The sequence below is a fragment of the Monomorium pharaonis genome, chromosome 9 (genome assembly GCF_013373865.1).
Source record: "Monomorium pharaonis isolate MP-MQ-018 chromosome 9, ASM1337386v2, whole genome shotgun sequence".
NCBI classification, from domain to species: domain Eukaryota; kingdom Metazoa; phylum Arthropoda; class Insecta; order Hymenoptera; family Formicidae; genus Monomorium; species Monomorium pharaonis.
This window is the reverse complement of record NC_050475.1, coordinates 1,799,447-1,825,018: the sequence shown is the minus strand read 5'-3', so window position 1 is coordinate 1,825,018 and position 25,572 is coordinate 1,799,447. Positions and strand designations below refer to the sequence as shown.

The window sequence follows — 25,572 nt, the reverse complement described above, 5'->3', positions numbered from 1 at the left end:
CCGCATGCGTTTCTCGCGTGTATCTTCGCAAATTCACTGTTCTGAGAATATGAGAGTGAACTAGACTTGAATAAATTAATGTTTCTTTAAAACTAAATTAAGTTAAAGTTAATGTTATAAAACTCATTCAGTTACGTTGAAAATTAAAAGTTAATTTCGAAAAGCATCGCGTGTCTCACAAATAAATAATAATATCAGAAAACGCGGCACACAAAAATCATAATTATATATTTAATGACAAACAATTATACCAACCTGGGAAAAGCAAGTCTGAGATCGGCTCTGAGTTTATTTAATAGCTCGCTGACCGACGTGAACTGTCTCAAGGTCATCTCTCCACTTCCGGATGCGTAACCGGAACTCGAACTGGTTGTCGACGGCAAAGTACCTTGAGAGTCTTGAACGGTGCCTAATGGGCGTCTTCCCCATCGTCTCAGCGCGATTGCGTAATCCTCGGCGTTATACGTGGGTGGCCTTAAGCGTTCCTGCGTGCAAACAGTTTGATTATCTGATTAGAAAGTTTCTTTAAATTAAGTTGTCTTATTCGAGTATCGGTTTGTATAATTAATGGCATTTTCTCAATTACATTGAAAATAATACAACTATACGATTTCACCTCTGTGATAAATATCTATGAGATGAAGCCCTTCTAAATTAAAATAGTGAAGGAAATGAGGAGTGATCGTCATTTGAAAGATCGTCTTAATTTAAATAGTTAATTTATTAATGATTAATCTATGCAGAATTAATATCACGATGTTTTATATCTCGCATCGAGCAAATCCTAAGAAACGCACAAATTATTGTCGTTTGCACCCATAAAATATTTCTGTCAAAGGGGTAGGAAGACATCTACAGTTAATTTCAGGGCGCTTCCGATCATAAATTGATAGGATCATAGTGATTATCGTCTTTTCTTACGGTCCATAAGCTGCGGCAGCTACGGGTAACTGCACGCCGCTACAAAGATGACTGTAGTGATGAAACTAAGATCGATCGTTCATATGATTTGATCTTTATCGGTCGCACAAATCTACAGAGTCAAATATATCTAAACAAACTTGAATTTTAGATATAAAAGAATTTTGAGAAATTTATAATTAAAAGAAAATATGTCGTTAATCTAAGATCGTTATGCAATAACACCGCGTGCTAATTTACTATTCGTATCACAGAACTGAAATTATGTGCTAATTACAGTCGCATAAATATATATAAATAAAGTCATTCAGTTTTAGTCACAATAATAAAAAAATGTATTACAAGACTTTCAGGAAGAAAGCGATTCTAATCAGTGATTCCTCGCTAATACCTACGTATTGTTGTACTCCACGCGAACAAATTACGTAAAATTGATTTACTTTCATGCTTACGGTTAATGCCGGAATGTATAAATTATGAAGCAATCCGCTATTGATGCACACGGAAGCGGTATAAATTATTTAAATGAGTCAATTACATTCAGAAATCGTTCCCGTAAGCACGTACGGTTCTTCTATTTCAATATAACGCACGCTTATCAAACGGCAGCGCGAGGTTAACCGAACGAGTGTCTTGAGAAATCGTAACATCAAGCAGAAGTTGAAGAATATATTTAGAAGCTCTCAATTAAAAAAGCTAAATTAAAATTTCCTTAAAATCATTCCAATTTTATTCGCACAAGTGGAGCAGACGAATTGACAAGAAAAGTGACACAAAAATGCGAAATGCAGATTGGTTTTTGTTCTACGTGATTTTTGAGAAAAAAAATAAGAGGAGGAGCAAAATGGTAAGAAAATCATGAAAAACCCGCGACATTCTTGCGTCTCTGATTTGCGGTCATCTCGACTGTAGACATCGTATTATTGCACGGCGGTCGATCGATCGGTCGATCGATCGCATTCACTCGCGGCTCTCATTCGCGTTACGTGAGTAAATAAACGCTATTTACAAATGAGAACAAAGAACACAATGTGACAATGAGAATATGCGTGTCGATATGATTTCTTAACGCTGTTTATGCGCGCCGCGTCTACCCGATCGACCACTCGAACCCGCTCGTTTCTTCCTGTACGCATCGGGGATAAATATTGTCCGCTTATCTTTTGCTTTTTCTATTGAAGTTTTCAGTATTGATTCATAGCGGACTTATACGGTTACAACGATCATTATCGACGAAATTGCAGCAATCACATCCGCTGCATTCAGCATTTCGTGAAACGATGGCAATCATAAAATTAAGAAAAGAGAAAAATATCTTGCAATACGAAAAAAATGGATGATATTTAGAAAATGTATATTTAAATCGATTATATGACGCGAGGATCATTAGCAATCACGATCAATCATCCTCGGTGTGTACTTATTGCTATTATCCGCGAGGAAGGTTCATGATTGGATCTCGTTACCGTGAGATACGACGCGTGCCCGTGTGTTTGTCCTCGTTTCTTTTTGGCTTGTCTTTACGTGACATCGTGACGATGAGAGATAACATTCTATAGCAATTACGATCGTAAGTGTAACCTGCTTATTAATTAACTTTGCGTTCGCGTTTCACGTCGGGAGAGAGATAAACCGTTTTCTTTTCCGTTTCTTTGGAATTTCTAGCTCGAGTGGAAAAAAAGACCTCTGATGCTAGAAGAAATTCGAGGATTTATCGAAAGTGTTTAATAACTTTGTACTTTCGATACACCGTCAGCTCATTATAATCCTTTTTTACGCATCCCTTCCGCAATTTAAGTGAAATCGCCGTCGAGACTTTCCCGACGATGAAATATCGCATATATGACTGCGCATCGCATACGCGATATCTCGTCACAGTCGATCTAATTTCGAGTTCGTCCGCGATTTCCATTTTCATCCGACGAATTGAGCAATTTCGATCTTAACACACGTAAAATCTGCAACTTTCACGTGCGTTAAAGTGAAACTATGTCGACGTAGGTCGGTCGTACCTTCTCGTCGAATAAATACGTACGATAAAACAATAAAAAGGCAACGAGTACACTTATCTCCGATCAATTAAATTGTTTGCAAATTATTATTGCATATATTAATATTGACTACTATATATTAGAATACAAGCTGTTGTAAATTATGAATTTCATGAATGCATACGAGGAACAAGGTTCAACACTCGTGGCAACGATCGCGTCCGCGATATTGAGACGTACATTGGCTAATTGGAAAAGAAGTTGTATCGTGGAAATTGGCGTTCATTAATCGCATATCTGACAGTGCGAGATATATATTATCTCATAATACAAACAGCAAGATACCGCGGAGCGGCGCGGCGAGAGACACGCGGAGAATATTTATGGGATACGCCATATGCAATATATAATCAAGCTGCATATGCGCGCGTATGCCGTTAGCGACAAGGTCAAGGCGGGAAGTGACTTGCTACTTTAGCTCGAGAGGCCAACTCTATTCTCTTAATATTAATATTCGCTTTCTTGTCGTACGCGCGAAAGCCGAGGCTAGGTGATGGAGTTCTCACGGTGTAGATCGCAAAATGAAGATCGGCCGTCTTGCCGGTCCAGCCTGTCTTCTGTGCGAATGTACGTGTGTGTGTGTGTGTGTGTGTGTGTGTGTGTGTGTGTGTGCTCGCGCGCGCGCATATTTACTCAAAGCTGAAAGATATGCTAATCGGAAACATCCTGTCGCCGCGGTCGCCGACACGCGTGGAACGGCCGTTTAACGCGACTCGAGTTATATCATAAAGCTTCCGCGCCGTTTACACGCCGGCGAGCTAGCACAATCGCGTTTCGGCGTCGTTGTCCGCTATACACCGTAATTTACTTAACGTTTTGTCTCCACGTTACCTTTTCCGGTTGCGGCCCCCATGGTTTCACAACCAGCAGCTCCTCCTCCGCATTGGGCGCCATGTCCGACTCGCTGAAAGATCACAAGACAAGATTATTCGGGGAGTAATTGGACGTCGTATATACAACTTTTTTCGCTTAAGAAAATATATTATGTACGCAATCTGATTTCGTTGTTTAAGACGCATGTATTTAAAACTAAAAATCCATTAGATACAACGAGATAAAATCGAGTTATTTTTTCGAAAAGAAAAAAAAAGTAAACGTGAATCTTTTTTGCTACACCGAGGAAAAAGAATGGTTGCAGGAATCATAATATAATTATAATTTAGAGCTATTTCTTAGATCAAACCATATTTTATATAGTTGGTTCAAATTGTATTAAAGTTCTTAATATTGGTGTAACTTATGACATATGATTGTCATAACCATGGAGATTTTAATATAATAAGTTGGACTACCAATATTACAGTAATAATATTTTTGATACTACAATTATTAAGCTGTTATAGTCGCAAATATCACAATTTTTCTTCTACGCCAAAATTAATAATTGCAGTAACATTTTTTATTATGTCACTGTTTTACGTTTGACAATTTAGTAAATGTGTAAAAATATTTTTCTTCTTGCATTACACGTATTAGATGTATATAATTTTTTATAAAAATGTACAATAGTTATATTCTTGAATCTAAGAAAGAAATCTTCGGTACATCTCATCAATCTGTGCGATATGTAAAAAAAAAAAAAAAATATTTGACGCATAGGGCGAAGGGAAAATTCTCGTAATAGACGACGTTCTCGCAGCCAATTCAATATGACTGCAGCGAAGAAACGGAAGCTACATTCTCGGCGCGAGTAAAGCGCAAAGCGGAAAATCTCGCGAGGCAGGCGCATATTGTTCTTTCTCTTGAAAAGCGACTACCGTCGTCGCTTCTTTCGCCACTCTGCCGACGTGCACAATCGATGCAGAAACGTTGCGTTTAATTAGAGAGCTGGCGATGCGCACACGGTGCGACGATGTGCTGTCGATCGTCCGCGCCGTGGAACGGCTCGGCGGAATTCGCTTCGTGGTATTTTCAAACGGTACCTCACTCACGCGGTGTGCGTTCCGCCAGAACGGAGGCGATGGCGCGTACAGGCGAATGCTCCGCATTCGTTATCGTTATACAAAAATGGAAACCTCAATTTCATCATTATAATCCGCACGTTCCGCGATTTCTATTCCGACCGACTGTCTCGGAAAATTCGCTCGTCCTCCGCCTCCCCTCTGTAGAAACATGAAATGGATACGTAAGACTGAGATTTAATCGCGAAACGCTTAAGGTATCCCTGATTGATGAGTTACGCGATAAACCTACAAGTCAGACGAGTGCTGAGTTTTATCGAGTACCCGCGGAAAACTCGCCGAGCGGAAATTAATTCAATGAAGGTGAGGGGTCTAATAAGGAGGGAGTCCATCCAACCTGATTCTTTCGACGCTTCGTTCAAATGTGTAATTTATATTACACGTCAAGATGATTTTGCGCATGCGAACGGAATTATCGGCCGTGCGCTAATAATCGTGCAATTGTATTAGCGCGAAAGATTCTGGTTATCCGCGCCGGTAATTGCGTTTCACACCTGCGCGCACCTGTCCAGCGCGCATGCAGATACGATCTTATCCGCAAAGAGAGAGAGAGAGAGACAGAAAGATAAAGGAACAAACGGGCGCTCTAGCATTTCACGGTCCGATGCCGCGTATAGAGCTCGATGATTCCGCCACGTACGTTACGAGGACAGAGGGAGATACCACGGATGCTTAGTTTTGTAGGTTGCCCGTGATAATGACGGGAGTTACGATCGTGTCGCGGCCCGCGATCAAAACCGTGTGTATGATCGATACCTCGATGGCAAGCCGACTGGATCGGAGATGATGCGCCGTGATGATGTTTGATGGTCACGTCGTGACCTTACAAATCGCCGCCGTAATCGCCGATTCCCGTAATTCCATTTTAAAGGTTACTTACTCGTAACATTAGCGCCGCATTACAGCCGGGATATTAAACGTCGCTGTCTTGTCGAACGCTTAATTGACTTTCCCGTCGGAGCGTATGTTACGTCGCGTGTGTAACGCGAAACTGTTGTGCGGAGATTTTACCGCGACGTACATTGTATGTGAAACGTATAATTTAGACAAATAAATAAAATTATGTTATTTAATCAATTATAATTTTTCGCTCGGTCTTTCAAATCCCGGGAAATTTTTTGTAAGTTTACTATATAGTATTTAATTGTAATTTTTAACGAGTTACACATTTTTGCGAATGTACATAGTTTCTCGTCTTAAGAATTTCTTAAAATTTTAATGATACTCTTCAATACTTAATAACAATATAAATAGATAAGAAACTCGTGCAATTTTTCAAATTTTAAAGACATTTTCTGAACCAATATTTTTAAAGCGAAATTTTTGATTAAAATTTCTCTTAGATAGCATCTTAAAATTTATCCAATAGAATTTGAAATAAAAAAGTTACAAATGTTACAAATTATCCAACAAAACGTTAGCGTTCTTCGGATACCTTTTACATTTAATTATCAGAATTCTTTATTACAGAACTTAAAATTCCGAGAACGAGTTTCCCGAAGACTATGAGATATCACTCCGTTCTCGGATGTCGCGCGCGTGGATCTCCCTCACGGAAGCCCCACGAACACGTGCGTGCGTACGTGCGTGCGTGCGTGCGTACGTGCAGGTACACTTGAAACGCGTGCTCGGGTATAACGCGAAGGAAAAGGTACGGCGGCGTAAGAGTGCGTACCCACTACTCGGAAACGGCCGAGGCATTGACCCGCGCGCGAGAGTGCGGTTAGTCACACATATGCACGCAAGGATTACCCGATATACGTGCGCATATCTACGCGTCCACTACGCCGGGCACATGTACATACATACATACAAGCCGCGGTGCTTTAATAGCATTAAAACGGCCCGCGCTCTCTCCACCGTGTGTATCTCTTCGCGGCTACTCACCGCGGCCTCTAAACAATTCGCCACCGTAGCCAGCCATAGATTTCCGTAATGTACATCGCGCTGTCAGCGGGTTACGATTATCCGGTGATTAAACGCTGACGGGACTACAATAGAACCCCCGTATTCTAGAATTGTCCAGCTCTCGAGTTTCTGAAAGCTTCTTAGAATCTTTTTTAACGAGAAGAAAAATGCCCTCTTTCTTCTTCGCGAGAAGAAAAATATTGCATACTTCTCTCTCTCTCTCTCTTTCTCTCTCCCTCACTATTTTTTTTCTATTATCGTATAATCATGTGACTATGGCAGCAAAGATATAAAAAAATGTTAATTTTGCAGAAAGGTAGTTCTGTTTCAGAATAGAAAAGTTTCGTTACAACTCAATTTTTATTATTTGAAATATATACAATTTCTTTGACGACGTCGGATCGCGTGAGACGCGGACGAGATTGTCTCCCTCGTCGAATGTTCCGTCCGTGCGTTTCACGCTTCTCGTTAGAAACATCGTGCTTGATGTGCGAAGGAAAAACCTGCTTCTGACGTCGTGCGGCGATCAGATAGCCGCTCTTAACCAATCAAAAATAATTAATACATTCGATTGTACAATACGCGCTCTTAACACGCACGCGATGGGAGCGCGTGCGCTGCGCTCCCTGCCCTCCCGTGTAGGCAAGTGGCCAGCAAATGTTATGTACGTATGTACATGCATGCGAGCAACGTAGGTTCCGTGGAACGTGGCAAAGAGGCGCCGCCGCCGCAGCCTCATCGAGGCCGAAGATGAAAAATCCTACGATTGAGAATGCAACGTCGCTCATTCGGCTCGTTACGACGAGAACTCACGAGGACGGGATTTTCTCTCGCTTCGTCAATCCGACACCTCTCGTCAGATCTCAATTATACGTATTAGACGTATCTTGGTGTCGATTAACCCGGGAATAGTCCTTTCATTCTTTTTATTTGCGTAGATGGCGATCCGGGGTCAATCAATGGAATAATCCACTGAGCATTTTATTTGTCATTTATACTGCACATTTATTCAACGATTTGAAAGATTCTTTATACATTTAAAAACTGTAGATTGCGATAAATTCGAAATTCCAAATATAACGACTTATATAATTTAATTATCTTTTTTTACAATGCAAATGTTTGCTCATGAAAATTTATATTAACATTAATTTTCCTTAATTAACACAAAGTTTCTTTCGAGGATTGAAAATTTCAATTATATATTTCATTTTTTACACCACAAATGTCAGTTTTATAAACATATGAGTCTAGTTCCGATTGTAAATTGAATTTCAAAATCTTCGAATAAAAAGTAAATACGGATTTTGAGGAAGAAAAAATCTGCTGTAACGTGAGTTTTATTTTTCTGATGCTGGGGGTGTGAAAAACATTCCCGATGATTATTCTCGGATTAACGTGGTTGAAGACTGCAAGAATATCCGGTAGTGCACTCTAATAACGCGATTTACGATCACTTCCAAATGAAATATTCTCATTCATCGTCAAGTGATTGCGCGAGTAATAACGCGATTCTCTTTGGAGTATCGGGATGAAAAGACATTTTCCAACTTACAGAGCCGTCGAGAAAAGTACAGAGGGGATGCGTTCATTGTGTGCTGAAAATTGATAGGTACTGTAGAGCGTAACGAGGTGTGCCGCGACTCGTTAAAGCGATTATTCCCGTCAGGCCGAACCGTTGCGTAACGAAAAATGTCGGCGAATCTAATACCAGATCGTCGGCTCGTAATAACGGAGAATCAATTCGACCAAGTTTCCCCCCAGTGGCAATTAATCCCGCTATTCAAAATCTAATTTGTCTTTCCTTCCGTTTCTTCAATCGATCACGTGTCGAAAATTCTTCACGTGTCCGAATAGTGCAATAAGTTCACGAGGCTATACTTTAACTTGAAAAGCACAGCTACTTTGAGCTCTGACTACAATTGAAACGAATATCCGCAACAGCTAGCGTACGGTGGAAGCAACAGACGCCGCCGTTCCACAACAGATCCGTGTTCCACGGTTATTAAAGTCGAGGTCGCGTACCGTGCGCGCGGTTGAGAGGCTACAGTTGAATACAAGAAGAGGTCATCGCGAGAGCGATTGCGAGGGGGAGAGGAAGACATTGTAAGCATCACGATGCTCGTAATGCTTTCCGTCGAGTGTTCGCCGCATCAGATATCGCAGCGCGGATGAGAGCGCAGAGAGAGAGAAAGAGAGGAGAGTCTCTCTCTCTCTCTCTCTCTCTCTCTCTCTCTCTCTCTCTCTCTCTTTCTCCTAGAGAACGCGCACGATGGAAGAAACGCGTTCGTCGAGAAGACGCGCGCGAGAAGAGGCGCCAATGATCTCCCCGTTCGGACGGATCGTCGATCTTGACGACCATTAGCGGGGAATACACGTGAGTCCGGAGGGAATTTTTCCGTTATGACTGTTCCGGGAGCTATGCACGCTGGAATGCTAACCGAGAGAGAGAAAGAGAGAGAGAGAGAGAGAGAGAGAGAAAGAGAGAGAGAGAGAGAGCCGACGCGAAATGCCCGGAAACGCGTCTCTGCCCGTACCTGATTCCACGGCGATTGCGAAAGAAATACGTTCGCGTCTCCCCCCCGGGGAAGGTTGGCCGTCCGCAAAAACCGGAGTCGGAGACGCGCGGAGAGCTTTTGTGCGGCACGCTAGGGATAACCGCTAGATTTCGCGCCGTCTACGCGCCGAGCAGATTCCGTTTCATTTCTTTTTTGTAAATCGACGCTCGGTCGAGAAATCAAATTAAAAATAAAAAGAATTTTTAGGGTAACCGCGCGAATCTCTTTACTTTGTCATCTCTCCGCAAGGCCGCCGTTATTTGCGCCGCGAGGCGCGTACGTGATAACAATTATGATATTATCCGGCATCAAATAACTATACTAACTCTAACTACGCTGTCATGGGATTCGTAATAATCTCACATTCTAACCCGATGAATAATGAATTGCCTACAGTCATTTAAGAGATATTAAAGTTTGCGCGCGCGCACGGTAGACGCGCCGAGAAATAGCTACTTCGCTCTCACGTGTACGTATAACATCGTAAATCGTAATCGCGGTATCGTGCGCGATCTACATTATGTTTATTGGATAATCAATATGGAAATGAGTTCTCGATCTCCGAAGTCACGCTACATATTCCTTCGATAAATCGGGTGAACCGCTCCCGCCGGTTGACGATGATTTCTTTCCAAAACTAAGCTCCTTATTGTTGTTATTATTATTATTATTATTCCACGTAATGCGTCTCGCGTCGTTTGAAATGTATGCCTATCTATCGTGACATTTTCATCGTTTCGATTATCTCGGTTCGAATATCGCGCCTCCTTCGTCACGCATCGTAAAATGCGTTAAAAAAGGCCCGATGACCTCGATCCTAGGAAGAGGAAGATTCAGGACGCGGACCAGGATCTCCAGCTGGAAAGCCACCGGTCTATATATGTTGATTACAGACTCGGCCCTGCGATGAATCGCCACCGTGGATGCGATCAAAGGAAAAAAGAAAAAGAAAAAGTGAGAAAGAGGAAAGGGAAGGGAGGAGACTGCGACCGCGGCTCAGAACGATAATAAATGTGAGATCAGATCTGGTTGCTCGTTTCATTGGCATGAAATCGCTCGAGCGAGCAACGATCCAGATTATTTGAATATCGTACCACAAACTGATCCCTACTCGATCAGCTGAGGGGCTACGGTAAAGGCGACAGGACAGTCGGGTTAAACGTCCACGGAGGGGTTCGTACGGAATAATTCGCGAACACGTTGCTTATTACCGCGTTATTCCGTTACGTCATGCCGCCAAGTCCTATCGAGAATAGTCATGTGAGATAATAGGCTAAATCAGTCGTCGATAATCGCTCGAGCTGTCAGGCGAAAAGAAGCAGATAAAAGACGGGACGCTTGAGCAACTCGGCTATACATTTAAGCAATAAACGGAAACTTGGTATTCGGGACGCGTCTCGGTTCACGAATGGAGAATGAAGAAATCTAAATATCTCATACGTAAGATGCGTAAATGTCACCTCCATCGATCATGGAGATGATGACTGTCGGTCGCTTTCTTGGAACGGGAGTTCGATCGGGAGCGGTTTCGCGGAGAAAACGATTCGTGTGCTGATGATGATACACGTGTGCTCACAGGAAATTGAAGTCATTAATGCGCCGACCGAGAGAAACGAGTAACGCCCTATTGGTCGAGATACGACCGTAGCGACGAGTCGCATCATTTTGATACGCATATACGATATTTTCTTTCCAGGCCAAAAACTTTCCGCTGGAATCTCGATCGACAGGAAGGATGAAACAATCTTCTTCATTCTTTCCCATTCCCTTTCCTCCCTAGTGACTAGGAAGAGTTAAATTTGTAAATAATAATGTCGAGGAATAAAAGATATGGAATTTGAGGATAGCAGCCTGCGAAGATTTATTTGTTGAATTAGAGATTCGTTTATCTTTATTAAAGAAATTCATAAAGTAGTGTATAAAAATATATTTTTAAAAAGAAAAAAGTGGAAAATATCCATATGATATTTTTACAAACTCGACAGGATCATCCGTGAAACAGACTGAAATTATTTCGAAAGTCTCCTAATAGCAAATAAGTAAATTCGCGCGAGATCTAATACACGCGCGAAGCTAACGTCCCGTGAAATACGCCGATTCGGATCCCGTTTCGTTTGTCACTGCTCGCCAACCGAGTGTCCATTGTAAGATCGTATGCCGTTATGAATCTCAAGTTATAAAACGGGTCCTCCGTCTGGCGAGGGGTCCCATCTCTTTCTCTCTCTTTCGTTCTCTTTGCCTCCCTGCTCTTCATCTCTCTTTCTCTCCTCTGGTGGAGTTGTATAACTGTATCTTTTCCACGGCACATGTGCACGTGAACATCTGTGAGCGCGCGCGGCAATGAGACTCAGCAGAAAGAGAAGGAGGAGGAAGAGGAGGGTAAGGGAAGAAAGGATGCTCCGGAGGAAAAAAAAAGAATAAACAAGTAACGACGGACGAATTCAGGATGACGCGCTCGACAGTTGGGATTATCGCGGCGGAGAAATCTAATTTACGGCTGCACGACGCGAAACTACAATTTCCCTGCACCGTTAGCCTGCGCTTCGACGCACTTCGTTTAGCGAGATGACATTTAATTCAGCGTGAGGTGCGCGCACATCGGAACAATATTGAGATCGCCGTATGATTTCACCGTCACGCGGCGCAGGTGATTCTGAAATTATTTGCACATAGGAGCCGAGGGAAAAATACCGGCGGTACAATTTACATTCTCTCGTATACACGCGTCTCCCACGGCAGTTTACCTGAATTCATTGACATAACAGTCGCGCGGAAAAGTAACAGAGGGATAATTACGGGGAAGAAAGAGAGAAAGAGAGATAGAGAGAGAGAGAGAGATGCGTTCGAACGGTTGCGCGGTTAATTGCGAGCGCATCGGGAATGCATCGGCGCGCGGTCCTGCAACCACGTGCGGTAGCAAACATTATTCACTCGTGCCGGCGGCGTAACGGGACGCAATAATTAACACCGATGCGAAATTATTGGCTAAACACCGCGGTAATAAAATCGACCGTCGTATAGCCAGGGAAAACCTGGCCGCGCCGCGCCGCGTTGCGCCGTGAGAGAATGCATGCATCTCGCAGTGGTAACCGCGATAACTGGCGACGCCGGGACCGGCAGAGGAAAACGCTCTCTGGAGCTTGGAAGGCCGCGTTTCGACCGCGCGAATTACACAACGCAAACACTCGCGATAAATCATGAGGCGAAGTAACGACGGGACTAATTAATCGAGCGGCGGCGGCGTCGCGGTCATCTCAGACAAAGGTACCTGTTATAATGGCCGGATAGGATGCGCAGGTTTAAATGTGTTCCATGTGACTTTATTCGTCGAACGTGCGCTTGTGCGTTTTGTTGCAATCTAAGTGAAAATCTCCATTTAAGAGCGTGGAAAGTAAGGCAACGCTTTCGCGAACAAGTTTGTCATTTCCGATTATACGTTTGCATGCATACTTTTTTTTAAATGCAAATTGTATATTATATATAACGTAGAAAATCTTTTCTTACCAAAGATGCGAATTTCGAAACTGGACAGCCGATTTTTATAGGAAAGACAAAATCGTACCGAGTGCCGGAAGTGACAGCTTGCTCGTGAAAGCGTCACGTCGCTCGGCTTCATCTTGAATCGAGATTCCCACGTAGATTACAATAAATTACACAACAAAAGAGTCGTAAAATCCAAGATCAGCATACGATTACAATCGAGCTGAGGCGACGAATAAATTTATCTAACGTAATACATTTAACACCGCAAACTATTAATACACATTATTTAAAAAATCTACAACTTTATCTAAAACTTGTAACAATTTCAATTTTAACTTTAAACGTGTGCTCGATAATGCTAATTACTTATCAGTTCGATATGGCGAAATCGTCCGAGGAGGAGCACCGAGTCGATCCCCCATACATCGCTTTATACAGAAATCACACGAGCTCGTGAGAATCCTCGCTTTCGTGTCAAAAGGAAACGATTTTGCGTTTACAAAACATCGTTTCCGCCGCGTTGCAACCGTCGTCGTCGCGCGGTCGTGCCACCTTTGTTCCTCGCTGAAACAAAGAGCGAGCGAGCGCCGTCCGTCCACGCACTGTGAGCGGTCCTTTAAGCCGAGAGCTCCATCGCTTTCACGGAGGAATTCCGAGGAGTCGCGCCAAGTGTGCAACGGGCATGGAATGCGAAGATGGTAGTCTGCATATATGCATCGGTGGAAATTCAGGTATACGCCGACCAAGTCAAGCCGATTTCCGATCCCCGACGACGACGCGACGAGGCCGGAACGGAGCGCGGCGCGCGTACATCTCGCGACATGCGTTTACACCCACGTGACGACGCGTCTCACACTCACGCAATCGCGCGGACGACGACACGGGTCCCGTAATCGAGAGATGTGACCCGCGTGATTTATAGATCCTCCCCAAGGATAATATCGCGCGCGGAAGCGAGCGCGATTCCAAGACTGAGATATCCGCTCGCTCTCGTCCGGGACATCATATTTCGTCATTACGCACCGTCTCCCTTCCCCCTTTTTTCGTTTTTGTTCCACTCTCATTTGCAAAGAATCTTCAAATATACAATGGAAATAATAAATTATCTCGAAAGACAAAATTGAACCATGTCTTACGCAAATTTTATGTAATGCCGCTTTTATTAGCACAATTTTATCCAATGTCACTTTTGCTCATGCGTTGCTACAATGGACAGACTTGCTGGATTACGAAATTCTAGTCATCTCTTATTTTCTCTTCTCCGATTCAGATTTATTCTCACTTTTCGCGATCGAGCGCTCGAGAATTCAGCCTACGAAGACATCCAGTTAGGCTGGTAAAAAAAAGTTGTCGCGTATCGTATTAACGATATATCGCGAGTTCTCGCGCGATGCATGCGATATCAGAAATTTATACGTCGCGCCGGTTACGGGTTACGATATGAATCCAGATTAGAGCATATTAGTTACGTGAGAAATCATTTCCCAACGCTAATGCTACACCGAGTATCAAGAAATCCCATGACACCCATATGTATGTATACACCTATAGCATTATACAATGCAGTTTCAGTGGAGATCCTGCGAACGGAACCTTCGTTGAATAATTCAATTTTTCCCTCGAGAAAAATATTATTTACATAACGATATTTCAGAAATTCCGTGTTGTATGTATTTCAAGGCGCTAATCTTATTGCCACAAATTACGAGCACGGAAACTCTTTTTTTTTTCTTTTTCATTGAAAACCAGCTCCCGAGCCGTAAGAGAATAGGTTCCCATCAAACGAACGAGGCAAAGCCGTCAGACGTGCTGGCGTTTTCCAGCAAGCATCTTGAATATCTGTTTTTATAATCGAAACTTTGTCTCGGGATACCAACGGGATCCAGTCACGATAGAACAAAATATCACTACGATCGTCACATTTGTAACGGTTACGCAATATCTCGTGAACAATGAATAGATTAGTCACAGTAGCGCGCCGAGATATCGTGAACAAATCGTTATCTCCTTGTCGGTGCGCGGTCGTTTACGTGTCGATTTAATGGGTCGTTCGCAAGCCGTTCACTCGCTTATTACAAACCATTCTCTTTTTTCCCTGGTTTTCCTCGAGAAATTGCGCCGGCTCAATCAAATTGTATAATAAGAGTGCGTACTCAAATTTTGTAAAGAGATTCCCTGAGAATGTGCCGGTTTCTCCAGGAGTTTATTTAAAATTTTCCAGGTTATAGAATGTTTTAATGCAGTTTCCAAATAAATTTGTTTCATTGCAATTGTTTTATACAAAGGAAAAAGTTATTCATTTTGGATGTTAAATTTTAGACCCTTTTAAATATTAAATATATTTTTTAATTAGAAAACACTTAAATGAAATATTATAAAATAAATAGTACTGTCTTCTATTGTGATTGTTTTTTTAAAAACTCACGAATCGCACGAGAATGTATGTTATATTTATTATTTATCTATTGTTAACATTTCGCATTATCAAAAATTTAAAAAAAAGATTAAAAAGATAATTTTGTGAGAGAAGGAGAAAGAATTTAAATTAAAAAATAAAATTTTAAAAAATTTACGGGGTTCCAACAAGATTCCATGAAAATTCAAGGATGAAAAAGAAATTCTTTAAAAATTTCCGGTAATATTTAAGATATGATTTAGAATTCGATCAAATATCTGCAAACTGGACAACGCGAGATTTCTCATCAGCTTTAATTTATAATGTAATTAATATCACAAGTGTGACATAAACGATAGCGGTCATCTATATCGTATGTCAATTGATTATGACATTTTAAAAAATCACACGGACCATAAGCAGCCATCCCGGCTTTTCAACTTATCGGTTAATTAATTTTATCGTTTGATTTATGCGCCTCTATGAGTAATTGGATCAGCATCATTCATAAATCGCTGCCAACGAGTTCCGAGCTTCCTACTAGTTAGAATGATCTACGATCGGGCGATCTACGGCGGTGGCGGCGGCAGTTTTGCTGGATACCGCACGAACCCCATGGAAAAATCGCGACGCGGAAAGCCATGCTTAATAATCGTCGTTGTTCCGAGCGCGCGGGATGCGCAGAGATGAATCATGCGCGAGCTGAAACGGAATGGTAACGGTGAACGGCACTAAAAAGAAACTGCTCTCCAGTGGCAATCAAGAAAAATGTAAAAATCTATCGCGTAATTGGATGTTCGCGATTAACTGGAAGTAATGACGACGATGAATGTGATAGTGTCGCATATTATGCTTGTTCGCCTTCGGAGGATGAACAAGTATTTATTAAAGACATATGAGATCTCTCGACAAGTCGAACAAAGCTTTTAACGTCAATTAACGTATCGTTCTAAAAATCGCAGCACACGTGGACTATTAATTTCTAATTATTTTTATTATTAGTGTTTCTAATAATTATTATATTAATGATTCATGCAAGTATTTATAATGTAAAAGTTTTGTATTAGAAATTATTAATTTATAATCCATGATTAATTTAATTTAACCTGCTTCTAATAGCGAAAATATAAAACAAGATTTAAAAAATACAATCGTGTGTAGTTGTTAATAAAAGAAGATCGTCCAAATGAACAGTAGATGCTTATTTTGATAAAATTTTAAAAAATTCAACACTCATGTTACTTTCAAAGTTTAAGATGACAAACCTAGACACTTTAGACATTAAAAGCGACAAGTCTTGTGTTAACTTTCGCGAGGAAAATCAAAAATGGGGAAATTTGCACGCGCGGAAATCATTCTGAGAAAATTGTCGCACACAAACAATTCCTGTACCACACACCATACCACACGTTGGACGTGGAAGATTTTAATTCGTCACGCTCTGCATAAGGAGTTGCGCGACAGTTTCTAATCTTCGTCCCCACAATCGTCATTGCGTGTCGCCACGCTAACGACCAATTCACGAGGCGTATTTAAATCAATTCACAATAGAAAGTACTCTTATGCACGTCATGTACGGCAATTTCTACGGTAACGCTTGGAAAGTCGAGTACTCGATTTGATATAGCGCTCATTAGCAAATGACAAGACATCTAGAGCCCGCTAACTATTTCAAAGTATCAACTAAAGTATGAGAATATTGACGTATATTGGGATGTCTCTTCAGAGAGAGATTCAAGTGTAATAGCTGATATTATTTTAATTATGTGTACACAGAGCTGAAACAGTGTCGTTTTTTTTTTTTATTTAACACTTGTGACGAGCTGTAACTGTACGTGCAATTAAAACGCATGCGGGATCAATTAAATCCAAATTAGCTTTTAGCACAAGTCTAATTAGGTAATTCTCGATCTTTTGTTTCGCGACGACGTATGATTAAGCAAAGCGTCGAAAGCGAGTAACAAACACGCGATTACAATCTGCATCTGGTGATTCGCGATGAAACGGTTGTTCTCACCGTGGGTGTATGCTTATTTTTTTGTTGCCCAGGTCATTAGTGACGGGTGATGATTAATAAATTACGGCTACGTAAATAAATTATACTTAATAATTGCGAGGTGCCATGCCTGTCATCGCAAGGCAGCGTATGTGGCGCGTTGTCATCTTACAAAAACAAAATGCATTTTGATTAACGCGCATTTATAACAGAGAGAGAGAGAGAGAGAGAGAGAGAGAGTTTTACATCCGTTCCCTGGTTTTTCGCGAAATGCGCGTATATCAGTCAACAAAATACGCAGCTGACGTAAATAACGTATCCCGTTGTATAAAGAATTGCATCAAAGTAACAAGATTGCCCGCGCAATCTTATCCATATCTAAGGCATCTCGGCACGGTCCCTCTCTTTTTGTTATACCTTTTTTCTACCCTGCGCTAATGCTACATTGCATTATGCTCCGTATAATGGTTTCTCTCTTTCACATTCAATAAACTTCACTTCTCGAAAGGATGCGTGCAATAAAATGGAAATCTTGCTTCCGCAGATTTTTACAAGAGCCAACGGCAAAGCTGAAACAATCGCCTATAAATTACTATAAATTGTAACCGAGAATATAATTACCCGAGTATTGAATTATGTCATACTTTGATCGTTTGTGAATAATGTACAAAAGGTACTAAAGCTTGCTGTAAACGATGAAACCCGTCTCCTCTATCCGGTGGACACCATGACAAACGCGCTCATTGTTTTTGGCGCGGGGACAATTTGAGTCGCGATTCAAATTTTAATCGATCGTTGTGCTCGACAAAGTGTACAATCGGGTCTCGGCGCGCGATCCGATTACGGCGATACCGCGGCCACGGAAACGGCAATTTTATTAGCGTCAAATGGCATTAAATTGCACGGAACATCGTGTAGAACGTAAATTGGTACCGCGAGTTACATATCGCGTTTAAGGAGAGTCGCCTTTGAGAAGGCGGCCACATCGTCGTATACGTGCGACTCGAAACACCGGATTATATTGGCCGATATGAGCAAAATGCGATTGCACGCACTAGTAAACCTGTACCTGCGGTATCGACGAACTAGTACGTGCCTATCGATAAACCGGTATACATGAAAATACGATATAAAATCCGCCGGGGGAATTGCAGAGGGATGTTATTGTTGTTGTTTATTATTACATGTATTATTTATTATTATCATATTACTTAAATTGAATTTATGTACTGGCCACAATTATTATTTGTGCATTCGAATCTGTGAAAGACTATCCAGGCTTCTTAATTTCTCAGCAATTGCTTGAAACTTTACATGTCCAGATTTGAATAATTTTATTGCAATACAATGTGATTGTATGATAATTATTTGTGTTTTGAAATACGCGTGGGTGCATTTTTAAACATATAACGGACCTACTAATTGAAAAACGAAAAGGTAAGAGTGAGAAAAAATTGTGTGGGTTAAAGTGTCCTTCGCGAATCTGACTAGATTAATCTAATATGGAAGTGACCCTGGCATCGATCGATCGATCGATGTCAGAGCCGCTTTACAATTCTACTGACTTGCCTATTTCATTACAAATCTCACAAATCTTTTCTTATTTATATCATAAGAGAATATTTAGATGCATACGAAAGAAAAATGTATTCTAATATTCAATCTTTTGCGTCAATTAATTAAATCTTTTCCACATACAAATTTAAAAAATCTTAATTCTTTCAAAAAAAATTCTGGGAAATTTCGAGATAAAAAGTGTTCGTCTTATTTTTATCTTGGCGTATTTTTCGGGTTTCTTTATTTAAAGATAACTTTTATTGTCTAATTTCGCTCCATTTCTCTCTCTCTCTCTCTCTCTCTCTCTTTTAATGATTTAAGATTATTTTATACGTTCAAGAGTTCTAATGTTTTCTGTATACAGTCATACTTGTCAGAAAAGAACTAAAGTTGTTCTCAATTTTTTTCGGAAGATAACGTTCATTATTACAGTTATATTTTTTCATAGCTTTCAGAAAAAAAATCCGGAAGAAACATCTGATTTCTTCCTCTCGATTATATTTCTCCACAAAATTAAGAACACGCTATGTGTACGCAAGTCATCGTCACGCATGTTGCTTATCGCGTGGTTATCGAAAGTGTAGGTCGCGCGACGATAATCTGCTAATTGCTCGCAGTTCTTTTCGCGGCCTCCCGTACGTTCCCGCGAACATTTCGCCGGTGATTCCCCGGGGAAACAATGCGGCGATCTTCATCACCATCGGACGACCGAGTGCGATTTCGCATCGTTTCTGCAATTGCGGTAATTGGCACGAAAGTGCCAGCCGGGCCCGCTCGTTTTTACGCGAAAACGCGATCTCCTGTTTCATTCATTCATTCATTCATTCATCATTCGATTCGCTCGTGCGACCCGCGTAAATATGGGAATTAAATCACTCATCTTGTTTGGTGCGCAAATCGTAAAACGAAAAGGAAAAAAAAGAAGAGAGAGAGAGAAAGAGAGAGGAAACCGTGGCGTTTCCTCGTTAACGATTATCGAGAGGAAGAAGCTCCTTCGTCCTTCCACGAGAAAAAAGCTCGAATAAAATCGACAAGCGCTTTATACCAGATGTTTATTGCGTCAATAATTTCGCGCAACGATAACGACGACGTGTAACGAATCGTCGGTACTCGTCTCAGCCTCCAGAAATACAGTCATCGAGAGAGATAATTGATATCGAGCGCCTTCGCCCGAATCTCCATTCGCCGTGACGACACAATGCCTTCGCTGTCGCAAAGAAGTGAGATCGCGGGAAGCGATACAACATCGAGGATCCTATCGGGCAACAATATCACCGAGTTACGAAACTCGAGAGCGTCATTCGCGCCCGCTATTGTGTCAAAGTCGCGATTTTCTCTCTCTTTCTCGCAACTGCGTTTCTTTTTCCCGACGCGGGATTACGACAGCGGAACGACTTCCTGTCTATCGAGACGTCGTTGATCGTCCTGCTCGCGTTGATTCTCGTCCTCGACGAAAAAAAAGCCGTCACCATAGCAAAGCTAAATTCAAAGTTAAATTTACCTTAATCGGGCGATTGATGGTTTCCAGTCCCGGGGGGCATAGGTGCGCACCCGCGAGGTCTTAATCAATCGAGACGACGACCGACATATTCAACGCGTGGACAGGACAGATCGCGGGGAGGGTCTATCATCACGCACCGTCTGACAATCTCGAGCGCGCGCTCGCACGTGCTCCGCACCGCGGGCTGGTTCGAGGTTTACTGACACCGCGCGTCGCGCGCTGAGCGGAGCGGAGCGGAGCACGCCGTCGAGCCCGCCGTGCGCGCCAAGGCGCCTTCACCTGTTCGTAATGTAAGCAGAGTTTATCCGAGTTTATCTCGCGATACATCACGCGCGCTACATCGTACACGACATACCGGAGGGACACACGCGCGTGTACGCACGCACGCACGCATGCATACGTTGGCGACGCGCAGCCGATAATCAAAACGTTTTTCCTCGCCGCCCGTTGTGCGTGCGTGTAGAATAAGTGCGAAATGGGAATGTAGAGCTGGAGATAAAAATCGTCGCTGGCAAATCGCAAGTGGTTGACTCTCATCAAACTTAGTGTATGTAAAAATATGTATCATATGATAAAATAATAACTGCGTTATTATTGTGTACGCAATAATATTCGTAATCGGCAGTTTTCAAAGGGAAAAAATACTTCCTCTCTTTCTTTTTTTTATACATCTGCTTTCTCCATCTTAACTGTCTTTTTAAATTATTGATTTTTACCTGTTTCTCATCAAATTAAAAATAAAAGAAGTAAAAATGTACACATTGTTTCCATTTAAAGTATATATCTATAAATTTAGATGTATTTAGAAATGTTTAAAAAATCAGATTACACAAATGTAAAAAATGTCTATAAAAACACGTAGATATGTAAAAATACACGGCACATAAAATTATAAATAAAGTTTCTATTCTACGTGAAATCTGGCGCATATTATAAATCTTTTAGAATATGTGACACATTGGCATACGATTGCAGATGCGATGTTGTTTCATTGGCTGTATCATGCACTAAAACTGGAATTATCAAACTAGGTGAAACGCTTGATCGTAAGATGAAACGGTTTCTACGGATAATTTCCTATTGGATACACGCGCGACAAAATTAGTAGTTTTCACGGATATGAAAGTTGATATATTATGTTTTATTTCGGGAAAAAACATTAAAGAAACGTTTATAATTTGTGGAAAATTTTTATATTCGAATATTCTCGTATGAATCATTTTGATGAGAGTAACAATTTTATGAAAATAAATTCGATCGTTTACAAAGCGTCTATCTAAACATATTTTTATTATCACTTTTATTATCATTGTTCTCTCTCTTTTTAGAGTTAAAGAGAATGTTAAAAATAAAGATATTATATGAAACTTTTCATACTTGTTTAGATATCGAATTATAATTAATCAGCGTAATGCCCTGATGAAAGTCAGATTAAAAAACGGTGTTATATTTTTTATGTCGTAACGAAAGTGATGCTGTAACAATTAATTTTATAATTCAGATTTTTCATAAATACACATGTACATCTACAATGCAATAATATTGCATATTTCTGTAAAACTGTTCTTCCAAATGTCATTCGTATGAATTCTCTAAGTAGCAACTATTTCTTTTAATGTAGTTTTACGAAAGAAATACATAACATTATCAGGTCGTAAATGTACATGTATTTAATTATAAAATATTTAAATAAAACAAAGTTATTAAATTTACGTAGGGGGTTTTTTAATTCTACTTTTAGATACATTAGATCTATTAGATTTGATTATCTCTAATTACAAATATAAAAAGACCCAGACAACATGCGTGTTTTGAAGACATCTAAAAGACGTTTTCTTCCATGACGTCTTTAAGACACTACCAGAAGAATATGTCTCAAAGACATCTTTAGGATTTGTCTTAACATAAGACGTCTTTCTGAAAATTTTGTAAGACGTCTTAGAAACTTTAAGACGTCTTTAAAACATCTTTAAGACGTCATAATGTTGTCTGGGAACAATTAGCCCTAGATGAAATATCATGATTACCAAGTGAGCCTGAGATAAATTGCAGAATATGGACATTATCAATTGTCATATATAAATCTCACAACTGTCGACAAAAATGATATCCAACAATATGTTTTCTTACCTTTCGAAGATTAGGCTGTCCTGTCGGTAATCGCATCCGTTGCAGGTACTGCATTTTGACGACAAGTCCGTTTCTCCGTCGGTATCGTCACAACGATCTTGATCCCTCCGATGATCTAGGACGACGCTCCAGGTTCGGTGGATAAGGTAGAACAGGTAGAGCGACTTGCTTCGGCCGCAGGATTGCGATCTTGCGTTTCCCATTGTTATTTAGCGTTGAATTTTATGTTTTGTAATTTACAACACATTACACGACACACAAGTAAAAGCAAATTATTAAAAGAAAAAATTCGACCGCACTATTCCTTTCACACTTGCATAATGTTCTTTAAATATTAATTAAATCCATTTTTTACGCAAAGTCGATCGCGCACAGGACTCTTTAATTTCTGCATTTCGTACACTCTGTCATTACTTGCCACGACGAGGATGAATTTTGCATAAGTAGTTTTTTTCCGAGAGATACTTTTTCCGCACTACATGCCGCGCGAAGATCGCGTTTGATCGCATGACCAGCCATCGGGACCGTGGGATTCTGAACTGCACAAGTCTCGCGTGTCACGACCCTGGCCTTCCGTCAGAGTCGTGTAACAGCTTAAGTAATAGCTTGCGTTTTCCTTCTCGGGCAGTGCAGAGAGCTCTGAAGACACGTCTTTGCAATCTGCGGAATGTATCGTTTGGTTATTATTCAACTTAACACGTTCGTTGCTACGTCAAATTTTGAAAATTGTTCCCTGGATTCATATTTTTATATCATCTTTCAGATACAAAAAGAATAATTACTAAAATATGTAATTAAAATCACGATGTATATTACTTATGCCTTAATTATGTTTAAGTTATTAGATAGTAATAAAATGGATTTTACTCTTTTGACACATCGAATTATTATTATAAAATTATGACCGCTTATATGATCTTTTATCTATTATTGAATTGAATGCGTCACATAATATTAATGCAACAAATGTGTCAATTTCGATTTTTAATATAGCATGTATCTCTAATTAATTTTATAATTCATGCCTTAATAAATATATATTTTTCCACAAATGTGTTTATATAACGTTGCTTGCAAATTTCGATGCATTCAATTCCTTCTTCTTGATACCGGTATTCAATTTTTACTTCCTATTCCAATTGTTTGTTCATTATAAATGACTATTGCATTAAATCGCGTATGCGCACGGCCCACATTACTATCGTTGCATTACTCGCGTTGCCGGTACGATTGTGTTTACACTTGCGTAATTACAGGTCGAGGCAACAACACGAAAGTGGCATTTGCAGAATGGATGCTGCATTTCTTCAAATGACAAGGGGGAAATAAAAACGCGATTTTATGATGCGACTTTATTAAGCTCTCGTCCCATAGAATGTTTGTAAATTACATCCGCGACATTTATGCGGGAATATTTTACGTTCTAATAAAAATCTATGCATGAAAATCGAATGCGTTTGCTGCAAAATAACTTTAATTTCTTTCATCAGTTGTATCCCATCTCTTTTTTTGTTAGATTTGTTATTTTACGTTTGCCTTATATTTTGCTTACAAGTTTCATTCAATTTGATTGAAGAGGATATGAATAAGTGTTAAAGTCGGTATCTGTTAAATCGAAAAAACTATATGTATGTATATACTACGAATATATTGTCGCACAAGCGATGTTTACCGAATATTTTTATTTAAAATTAACTCGTTATATGCAACACGTTGGTCTTCGGATTTGCTTCTGTTTTAATTATCGCGTACGTGTCTTATACTTGAGTCGCAATATGCAATCACCATTAACGCATTCCCACGATTACAAGATCGCTTGCATACGTGGCCGGGTGTACGACTAGTTCTTCTTCTGATTGCGGATGTGTCATTAGTGTCACTGTCACTGATGTCTCAGAAATTCCCACGTCTGTTCACCGCGCGCAACCGCGGCTAACCGCGTCGCCTCTGACGAAGAAGATACAGTTCTTTTGAAATATTTTGACATAACTCGAGATTTTATACCGCTTGTCCTTTTCGGTCAAACAATCGTAACTATTTTTTCGTCGACGTAACGGAGCCTTGCGATTATTCCGAGTGACTCGTCGATGTACCCGTTAAGTGCGACAGCGATTTATCTTCCGCCCATTATTCGTTCGTAAATCAATCTGTAGGCTGTCGTTAGCGCTTTTCAAATTCAAACGTAAACTTGACCTACTGCTAAATATAATGATTAATCTTTAATGGTAGTTCTGTGTAGCCTGCAATTTGCAGTGAAGAGAGTTTATCAGAATTGCGCAAATTAAGTAAGCCTTTTAATTCCCTTGAGGTTAAATCTGTATTCAAATATATTTCGGTGCTGTTTCATGTATTTGGCATCGTTTCATGTATTATGCATTATTTTACATTACTATGCCATTGAGCCGAGTTGGAATTGTCAAGAAAGTATGCTGGGAAATCGTTGTTTGGAAAACCTACTGATCTACTGAATTAGAAAAGAGCGTAGAAAATTCGTAGAATTTGCCGTTGCTATTAACGCTGCTTCACGAAGATTCTAATATTGTCAGTATACATTTCCTTAAATATTTAATATTAATAACTAATACTTTTATGAATCTCAGAAAATAAGTCTTTTAGAACCATGTTAACACAATGAAAGTTTTCAAGATAAAAGAAACACTTTTAAAATTTTACCCAACATTTTCGTAACATTCTGTATTTCTCCTTATATCATAATGTGTATGTGTACTTGTATATAAAAAAAGGTAAATTCTTTCAAAGTTATTAATATTGAAATCGTTATTTGCAAAACAATAATACGGATCCGTTTAAGAGAAAACATGTGAATTTAAATTCAACATAACGCGTTCAATTAACATTGTGACATAATAATGTCCTATTGTTTTATATTTTATTAAATGCAGAGCACATTTCACTTATGTGTATATGTAACATTACAGAGCTCATGAGACAACTATTAACGCAACTACAACATGTAACGCTCTTGTATAAGAGAATTGAAACAAAGAACAGTTTTCAAATGTTTCAAGCCCAGCTAATCTTATTGAATTCTCTCTCTTCCTTTGATATTCAATGGTAGTCATTTATCCCATCGGTGAAATCAATTTTAAC

At 40.3% G+C, this 25,572-nt stretch overlaps 2 protein-coding genes and 1 long non-coding RNA gene across 8 annotated transcripts in view; 2 read left to right on the top strand and 1 right to left on the bottom strand.

The window, feature by feature from the left end:
- LOC105831412 (sodium-independent sulfate anion transporter) overlaps positions 1-25,572 on the top strand; it is a 54,377-nt gene that overhangs the window by 20,701 nt on the left and 8,104 nt on the right. The gene's annotated exons all lie outside the window — the stretch shown is intronic.
- LOC105831411 overlaps positions 1-25,572 on the bottom strand; it is a 45,604-nt gene that overhangs the window by 12,193 nt on the left and 7,839 nt on the right. For 2 of the 3 annotated variants that reach the window (XM_028193478.2, XM_012671513.3), the window contains exons 2-4: positions 22,462-23,121; positions 3,804-3,876; positions 256-485 (exon numbers count right to left, since the gene is read on the bottom strand). In XM_028193478.2, coding sequence (XP_028049279.1) covers positions 256-485; positions 3,804-3,876; positions 22,462-22,664 — 506 coding nt within the window. In that variant the 5' untranslated portion in view covers positions 22,665-23,121. Of the gene's footprint in view, positions 1-255; positions 486-3,803; positions 3,877-20,331; positions 21,095-22,461; positions 23,122-25,572 lie in introns of those variants that run through there. The other variant, XM_012671514.3, reaches the window with a different exon arrangement.
- On the top strand, positions 485-25,133 carry LOC118647238. The gene is made up of 2 exons (XR_004964536.1): positions 485-1,768; positions 23,718-25,133. It is a non-coding gene; the product is annotated as an uncharacterized LOC118647238 (long non-coding RNA).